This window comes from Phalaenopsis equestris, unplaced genomic scaffold (genome assembly GCF_001263595.1).
Source record: "Phalaenopsis equestris unplaced genomic scaffold, ASM126359v1 Scaffold205560, whole genome shotgun sequence".
Taxonomy (NCBI): domain Eukaryota; kingdom Viridiplantae; phylum Streptophyta; class Magnoliopsida; order Asparagales; family Orchidaceae; genus Phalaenopsis; species Phalaenopsis equestris.
This window is the reverse complement of record NW_018225045.1, coordinates 17353-26878: the sequence shown is the minus strand read 5'-3', so window position 1 is coordinate 26878 and position 9526 is coordinate 17353. Positions and strand designations below refer to the sequence as shown.

Genomic DNA, 9526 nt, shown 5'->3' with positions numbered 1-9526 from the left:
ATAGGGGAACTTGTCGGCCAATACATTGGTTTCGCAGACCAACCGGATGTCATAACTTTCTTTAGTTTATTTGATCGAGCCTCACTCTCAATTCTTGCGTTCATCCTTCGGGATAGATACATGATTTGAGATAAAGCGCTCTTTCATCTAAACTAGGAAAATTATGGGGTCAGTTTGACTTCATCTTTTTCAAAACTAAATTTTTTAAAAACGTCCTTCCGAAGCAGGCAACGGGATTTCAATTCCAATGACCGACAGCTTCTTACGGGCAAACCCCATACCAAAAATAGTGCCGACATCTTTCTTCTTAAAATGATAAGTAATTAAGTTTTGGATGGAATTTCTGGAGAGTATTGATCTTTAATGTTGGAAGAAGTTGTGATGATTTAAATCCATGCACTTCATTTACTTCTTGATTTGACCAATCCCGATGTTAAAATTTGTTTTGAGAACATGTAAGAACCGGGCTGGTATTGTCTCGGTCAACAATTGGAAAGAATCACATGAGGTTGTACGAATGAGAATATAGTCATATGATTGAGTGCAAATAAATAGGAAAATATTCATTGATGGGTGTAGAGTTAGAGGACTTTAAAGTGATAGGTTAAAGCCCCCAATTTAGTTTATTGTTTTAGGTTCTGATACAAGAATGTTAGCCCACAGGTGGAGGGAATCGAAGGAACTCTAGAGTGAGAGCTAATGTCATCCCTGCCTAGCCGGTCTTCAGAACTATTCAAACTTTAAATTAACCAATGCTCTTTATAGCATCTCTAGTAAGGGTAAAGAATATTATTGCTCATATTTGACACAACACAAATTGCGTACTTCCACAACAAAATTTATATAGTTATTACTGATTCATGATAAGAAAAAAGATATTTTAATATTAAATACTTTTCTTCTACAAAAAAATGATAAAGTATAATAGTACCACCTGATTGGGAAAAATCATTCGAAATAATGCAATGCTAGTGATTATGCTATTGAAGCTGTGTTAGGACAAAGACACAACATGGTTTTGAAAGTACTATATTATGCTAGTGATACTCTGAATGATGCTCAAATTAACTACACTACTACTGAAAGATAGTTATTAGCTATTGTCTATGCCTTTGATAAATTTAGACCTTACTTAATTGGAACTAAATGTATAGTGCATACAGATCATTCTACTATTAAATATTTAATGCAAAAGAAGGATGCTAAACCAAAGTTAAATAGATGGATACTTCTATTGCATAAGTTCGATTTTTCTGTAGTTGATAGAGAGGGAAATGATAATCAAATAGCTGATTATTTGTCTAGACCAGAAAAAAAATATTAACTAATTTTGTAAATAAAATTTTAGAAAATTTCCCTGACGAACATTTATATAGTATTGATGAAATGGATACACCGTGGTATGCCAATATAGTAAATTATATTATAAGTGATATTCTACCACCAGATATTAAGCATCAACAATTAAAGAAACTTATATATGATTCAAAATTCTATTTTTGGGACCCATATTTATATGAACAATATAAAGAACTAATTATTAGAAGGTGTGTGCATTAGAAGGTGTGGTGCCTTATGGAGAAACTCAACAAATAATTGAAAGATGTCATGATTCTGAATTTGGAGTACATTTTGGAACAAATAGAACTGCTTATAAAATTTTGCAAGCTAGATTTTATTGGCCTACTCTTTTTAGAGATGTTAACGAATATATTAAAACATGCGATCGATGTCAGCGAGTAGGAAATATTTCTAAAAGAAACGAAATGTCTCTAAATTACACAACATTAATTTCTTAGTTGTTTTTTATTATATTTTTTTCATGTTTCTAAATATAACCCCTTTCATTTTGAAGTTTAATCAAATGAATATGAAACAAGTCTTGTCTAATCAAAATTTCAAGTAAAAATTTGTCATATTTAATATTAAATTACTTTAAAAATTATATCATATCACTTTCAATTATTTAACTATGTAATCAAGCAAGTGCTAAATTTGATTTAAAGTGAATGTAATAAAAATATAATCAATAAAATTTATATTACGTTTGCCATAAATAAACGCAAATACTTCAAAAATTATTGACTAAAAATATAATCGAATTTTCTGAGCTAATATTTTATAAATATAACCTACAGTATAAATATAATAGGATCAAATTACATTTAACCAGTAATGTAATAAGTTTATAGACATCAGTTTAAATAAAATTAATTACATATAATTTACAACTTACTACTTATATTTTATTACTAATACTTAAAATTAAGCAAAAAATAAAATCTAACCTTATCATTAATCAAATCACAATGTTTTGGAGCTTGTTTTGATTCGATTTTATCATTCATTAATTTTTTTTAGAGTGGATATGATTTTGACAATATATATCCTTAACCGCAGTGCAAAAAAAAAGAAAAAAAAATTGTGCAAATAAACTTTATTGTTCACATTTATACCACTCCGATATTTTTTATCACAAAAAATGCATTTTTTCATGCATATTTCAGAAAATATATAAGTAAAAAATAAATTTTGGAAGTTTAGATATGTAAAAACATAGAAATTAAGTGATATGCATGCAAATCTTCCCCTACAAAGTAACAAACAAATTAGAACTGAATATCAATATTGCAAACCAGTTGCCATTAAGGAGTGACAGCGCCAATAGATTTCTTATTACGATTCAATGTTATTTAGATTACTAGGAATGTTGTATTTTAAAATTTACCCCAGCAATTTGATCAGCTTTTATTTATTTTACACAAATACATATTTGTTAATTCGGACCGAGCAAATAGGCAGAATGCCACCACGGATTGAAATCAAAATTTAAAAATTTCCAATGCCTACTTTGGCTGCTTCCTATTTTAAAAACTATATATATATATATATATATATATATATAGGCTGATGACCAAGCCGCCTGCTCCAGTCAAATCCAGGACATTGGACTTCCTATTCAACAATCAAAGTTTTCTCGTTGCCATCTTAGAATTATGCCCTCTTCTGTCATCCAAGTATCTTTCTTTCTCTCCCTTTGTCGCATTCTCATACGTGATTCAAGCTAACTTGATACATAAAAACGCTTATTTTTCTTTTTGTCTTAACTCTCCTCTATACTCTCTCAACTCGAATCCCCCTCATTTCTATTATTCTCTCTAACTCTCTTTGCTCCAACCTCCTTCCTCTTCTCCATGACTCCATCTTCATCAAGCTTCGTCAACTCGGAGAACTCAGCTCCCATCCTCTCCTTCTCCGCAGCTTCATCTTCCTCTAATACTTTTCTCAGAGGCGCAGAGGCTGCCATGGGAGAGGAAAGGTCAACCTCATGTTCAAGCTTTGGATTGAAGTCAAATTCGACGCCATGTTTGTTGTTTCCAAGTTCAGCACCTCTTTCTCCATATTCTTTCCTTTCCCTTCCCGGTGGTCTTAGCCCCTCCATGTTCCTCAACTCCCCTATGCCTCTTTCTTCTTCTAATGTAAGTTGTGTAAAAATATTTTCCTCTCTTTATTTTCTATTTTTCTTTTCATGCAAAATTTTTGCATGAGTTCTGGCATGCATCAAGCTTTCTGTTATAGTACTTTTTCTTGAACTAAAATGTAATTTTATATGAGCAGTCTTCTTTTGTGTTTAGCCAATTTTTCTGTTAAAATTATACTTTTCTACCATATTTATTGTCCATTTCTTATGTTATTCTCTTTAATTAATTTGAAGAACAAATAAAGAGTACAGCTTTTATTTTATGCAAATTATAAGCTTGTCCTTTTCATGCTTGCACAGATATTAGACTATCAAGCAATTGGGAGTAGTTTTCCTGCACAAACATCTAATTGGAGGGAAAACAGTATTAATAATTTTCAGGTAGAATTTAAGGAACATGACAAGTCAAATTCTAGTTTCTCACTCCAAACATCTACATGGCCTGCAAACTTGCAAACTTCTTCCTTCCATCCTTCTTCAATAGAATTTATAAGTTCTGTAAGTCAGTTTAACTCGTTAATTTCTCTTATTTATTTCCTTAATTCTTACACCACGATTAACCTTCTATCAAAACAAAAGGAAGAAGAAGCCTTCAAGATACATCAGCAATCATGGAGCTTTCAGCAGCAACCTCTACTAAGTTCAAACGAGATCCCAACCATGCAGACAAGTAATCAGGCCGAGTACAGTAGCAACCATTCAGCTAAAGGCTTCAGAGAGAGAAGAAAAGTTGAAGATGGGTACAACTGGAGAAAATATGGGCAGAAACAAGTGAAAGGCAGTGAGAACCCAAGAAGCTACTATAAGTGCACTAACCCTAATTGTCCAACAAGGAAGAAGGTAGAGAGATCATTAGATGGACATATAATTGAGATTATATACAAAGGAAACCATAATCATTCGAAGCCACAATGCACAAGAAAGAACTCATCATCTTTTCAAGGACTTGATAGTTCAATTCATCATAAAGAAAGGGATCATTCCATTAATGGAAAATTCTGCGTGACAAAGGATTCAATCACAACCGAGAATTCTTCTGCTTCATTTGGTGACGAAGATATTGATATGATTTCTCAGAGTTTGATAACAGGTGGAGATGGTTATGATGAGAATGAACTTGATACTAAGAAATGGTGAGCTTATAAATAACTTGTTATGCAAACTTGTTGTTTTACTTAATGACAATGATTTAATAAGAAATTAAAAAAAAACAAAGGAGCAAAAATGATTAGTTATGTAGTTACTTTTCTTCTATGGTTTTGTAGGAAGATGGAAGGCGGGGATGATGGGATTTCATATTTGGGAAGTAGAACTGTTAGGGAGCCTAAAGTGGTGGTTCAAACGACGAGCGACATCGACATTCTCGACGATGGATACCGGTGGAGAAAGTATGGTCAGAAGGTGGTGAAGGGGAATCCAAATCCTAGGTGAGCTTAAATATTTGCAATTTAGTTTTGTTACATGTACACACAAATGAATTGAAAGAATATTCAATTAGGTTGCATGACATTTCCAGTAAGTTATAAACTACTATCATTCACCAACCAAATAGTATGGTATGATAAGGGAATTGTTATTCCTTGTGCATTATTGAGTTAGCTGAAGTATTATTGATAAATAAAAAAGAACTTATATTTGTAGTTTCATAGGATTTATTTAAGATCATTTTTATTTTGAGTGCTTTAAAAAATAGCTAAACATATTATAACATGTCAATGATATTATATTTAAAAAAAAATTAAATAAAATAAAAATAAAAATTAATCTAAAGAGGCCGGAGGCCCTCATTGATTTAATTCTTATCAATTATTTTAAATTTTTAGGAGCTACTACAAGTGCACAACTTCTGGATGCTCGGTGAGAAAACACGTCGAGAGAGCATCAACTGATTTAAGGGCCGTGATTACGACCTACGAAGGCAAGCACAATCATGATGTCCCCATTTCTCGAGGTAGCATAGTCTTAGCAAACAAGACTTTATATGAAAATAATAGAAACAAAAACAACAATAACATCTACAACATGAACAACTACATCATGCCTATAAAGCCTTCAGTCGTTGAAAGTCGTCCTGGTCGAATGGCCTATGATTCATTTTTTGGCACAAAGTCTAATGAATTGGATGGCATTGGAATCTCCAAATTTGATGATTCAATGAATTTATTGTTCGCTAAATCATTGCAACAGCAGAATCAGCTTCAGCAATTACAGCAGGGTCAGATTATGTTAACGAAGGCCAAAGAGGAGCCAAGAGATGATTTTTTCATTGACTCGTTGCTAAACTAAAATTAATTCAGTTCAGGGAAAGGAGAAGTTTTCTTACTTTATTGACTTGTACGATGATTTGTAAAAAAAAAAAAGGAAATGTCTTATTTGTTTATTTGTTTTTGGGGGCACTTTCAAGAAAGTGGCCTTCGGGTCCTCTTGCTTGAAATTTCCAAAAGTTAGGGCGTGGCATTTTGTGCCGCATTGATACAAAAAAAAATATAGAAGAAATTATTATGTACCACCGTTTGTTGAGCATTTACATTCATACCCTCCAATTCGCATATGTTTGCGTGTGTGTATATATATATATATACATACATACATACATATATTAAAAAAAATAATGGCCGGATATTATACAAGCCCCGGAAATCCCTCGCGCATTAAAAATTCAAGTACCACACTTAATGCACGGGGGAATCATATTCCGGACCAGAGAGGACTTACAACTGACAAATATATAGGGAGAACATCTTAAATTTTCTCTTAAATTTATTCCACCAAATTTTTTCATGCCACATAAAAAGTATCACTGCATAACTAAAAAAAAAAAACGTCTTTTTATGGGTAGACAAGGTGTTATTATATGAAAAATTGAAGTTTGGGTGTTAGATTTGTAAATAGCTAAGAATTGAATGATATATATGTAAATATTTCTGATATTTATACAGAATGTTGCTTTCTGTTTACCAAATATGTGGTGGATGGGCTTTGAAGAGTATAATAACGCAGCAAACTAAGCTTCTTAATTCCTTAAATAAATACAAATTTTTTAGCTGTCTATTAATATTGACTATATAATTTCTAAATAGAACTTAAACAGTATTGCTAAGTAACATAGACATAAATCGTTCAGTGTGAAATTTATTGAACTCATTCATTTGAGTTTTGATTGCGTTGACGGGCTGCTTGATTCAATGACATCTATAATATCTGGCATGTTATTTTTAAATGTTAATTATTTCGTTCATCATCATCTTTAAATAGCTTTTCAAAAATGAGAGTTATGTCATATTTTATACGTCTTAAGAAAATTCATCAGATTACAAATAAATCCTAATACAACCTTGAGTTGGAATCTTTCAGAATTAAATTTAAGATAATGTGATCTCCTCTTCAAGCAAATTTATAGAGGAAATCCACAAATTACCGCTAGATAATTCCGATGATAGTAGAGAAGAAATTTGAGGTTGATCTCTAATACCGTCAAATTTGTGTCCAATTAGTATCGAACGTGATCGATGAAAATAATTTGTGACGGCTTTTACGACCCAAAATATCGACGGAAGCCAACTGTAATGCCATACATTCAGACTTGAACATTATGTATGGAATTTGCATTTGGTTTTGTGGACGCAAATTTGCATCTGACTGTGCGTCTAAATATCTTGTCGGTGAGGTTGATTTGCATCGGAAATTTCAGCAGTTATTTGTGTCGGACATATTCGTCGCAAATCAAGCGCATACATACAACAATTTAAAAATATATGTAGTAAAGAGAAATCAAATTTGTTACACTTAATCACAACAAATATCACAAACATTTACTCATCATCAACACAACACATAACATTTTGTATAGATATGTATCGACAATGAATCAAATAAAACTAACAAGGATTACACAGTCCGATAAAAAACCCACCAACAGAGATTTATAAAAACTAAATACAAAAATATATACTTAGGATCATGTCCAAACACTAAAAAAGAAGAAAATTACATAAAGCCCATATGGAGCATTGTAGGTGAAATCATCGTCATCCTCTCCTTTCTTTCCCTCGTCGTCATCCATTGAACTCCAAGGTCGCTTGCTACGACAATTAACGACCTGCTCCAACCGCGTGATGTTGGCCTCAACTCCTTGATGCTCTTCACGTAGCTCACAGACCTCTTTAATCAAAGCAGCAATAAGCCAGACAAGTTCATTATTCTCTGATGATGATGACGTCGAACACTTACCGCATACCCTCTTCTTTTTCTTCCCTGCAGCTTGCTACCTCTGCATCTCATAATTAAATTTCTCAGGGATAGACCAACCGCCACTACTACTAGCAATTGTCGAGTCTTGGCTCTGCCTCTAGCTCTGTGTGTCGAGAATGTGCTCATAATCCTCTTATATAATTAAAATCAATGATTAATTAAAAATTTAAATAATATTGTTAGAAAATTACAAAAAAAAAATTTTTTTTTACTTACTACTAGCAGTTATGTTCTCAATCATCGATGTGTTCGGATATGTAAAATAGTGAGCAGTCAGTTAAGCTCCTAAGGCCATGTACTTGAAAAAAAATAATTAGTATGGATAAAGACATTATTGTATTATCGAGTATTTTGTCAATCTGACCAACTTCTAGTATAGCTTTGTGTACGGGGCCAATCCTCGAATGTGTAGTGTGGCGCCTATGGCTCCCTCAGTCCTCTGATTCTACTAATTTGTTTCCCTCTTCCTATGATAATCGTGATATTCCCATGATCTAGTTAACTATAACCAAATCTCCTCCATAACCCGAATTGGTTGCTTCCATATTGCGGATTGTCATGAACATATTATTGAGCTGATGCTTAGCAAAAACCTCAAAAACTTACTACATCTACCGGTGATGCTCTAACAACCAGTGGAATAATCTGTGTAAAATAATTAAAAAAAAACTACGTAATATTTATTAATGTATCAAAAAAACTTAAAATTAAAATTTTAATTCAAATTACATGATTTTACCTCAAACTTTCTAAATGATATGTCTCAAAACACGATTGAGATTTTTTTTTGAGCAAGCAAATTATATTAAGTACTGATAAATTGAAAATTTATTTTAACATGCATATGATTTGAATGATTTCAGAAATTCTTTTTTAATATTTTTGCTTTTGACAAAGTCATCATCTTTATTTAAAAACAACTTGCTAATATTATTTCTATTTATATTCTCAAGTTAATATGACATTCTGAGTAATGACTAATATTAAATTTAATAACTAAAAAATTTACTTTATAAATAGTTGGACTTTGTTACAGTTTCGAAAAACATATAACGTCATTGCTTAAAACTCTTTATCACTGAAGTAGCATGTACCATGCCACCCTGATGCTTCATCTGACATCTGAAATAAAGATAATTTAGACTATGAGGAAATCTCACCAACAATTTGTTGTATTTTTTGTTCTTGCTCAAGAGATTAAGAACATAATGTAATTTTCATGCAACAAATAAACATTGCATTCAAGCTCTCTAGATGTGCTTTATTCTTACCAGTTTTTTTTTAAACCAACAATATATAGAAATTTTTTTTTATATTATGGTAGTAGATCATTCTAACATAAAAAGTAGGGCATCGAGTGGACATACCTTTCAATTGGATACATCCACCTACAGTCCACTAGACCCCAAAGTAACTTTAGACCATAGAAGTGTGGGAAGATGGTCCATAAAGTCAAAAAAAAAAAAATTAGGACAAAATATCTGCAGGATTTTACATCATATTAATGGAATACTCATGTTTAAGGTTCTTTTCAAAAAGACTCGTAGTTGCAAGCTTGTCTTATCATCATATGATTCTTTCTTTGAAATAAATCTCAATTCAAAGAGAAGAGAAATACAAAAGATAGGATATATGACTAAATTTAAACGAACAAATTTTAAAAGGAAATAAGGAGGGCTTATTTAAAGTAATCCTCATATGATAGGTCAAGAATGTACGTCCAAAGATATTTGATCAATACATCTTGAAATACAATCCACGAAGAGAACCCATTCATAAGCAATCCACAAAGAG

At 31.9% G+C, this 9526-nt stretch overlaps 1 protein-coding gene across 1 annotated transcript; it reads left to right on the top strand.

Moving 5' to 3' along the window:
- Window positions 1-3126: 3126 nt before the first annotated feature.
- On the top strand, window positions 3127-5923 carry LOC110036362 (probable WRKY transcription factor 26). Its single transcript, XM_020740790.1, has 5 exons — window positions 3127-3479; window positions 3782-3979; window positions 4061-4614; window positions 4747-4908; window positions 5305-5923. Exons 1-5 carry the CDS (start codon window positions 3195-3197, stop codon window positions 5765-5767), a joined length of 1662 nt encoding a protein of 553 aa, XP_020596449.1. The 5' UTR covers window positions 3127-3194; the 3' UTR covers window positions 5768-5923.
- The last annotated feature ends 3603 nt before the right edge of the window (window positions 5924-9526 follow it).

What these genes read in the sequence shown, in the direction of transcription:
- LOC110036362 (XM_020740790.1), top strand. Translation starts at nt 3,195, where the DNA reads ATGACTCCATCTTCATCAAGCTTCGTCAACTCGGAGAACTCAGCTCCC. An exon ending in TGCCTCTTTCTTCTTCTAAT is followed by an intron (nt 3,480 to 3,781) that starts GTAAGTTGTGTA and finishes ATGCTTGCACAG; the next exon opens with ATATTAGACTATCAAGCAAT. An exon ending in CAATAGAATTTATAAGTTCT is followed by an intron (nt 3,980 to 4,060) that starts GTAAGTCAGTTT and finishes TCAAAACAAAAG; the next exon opens with GAAGAAGAAGCCTTCAAGAT.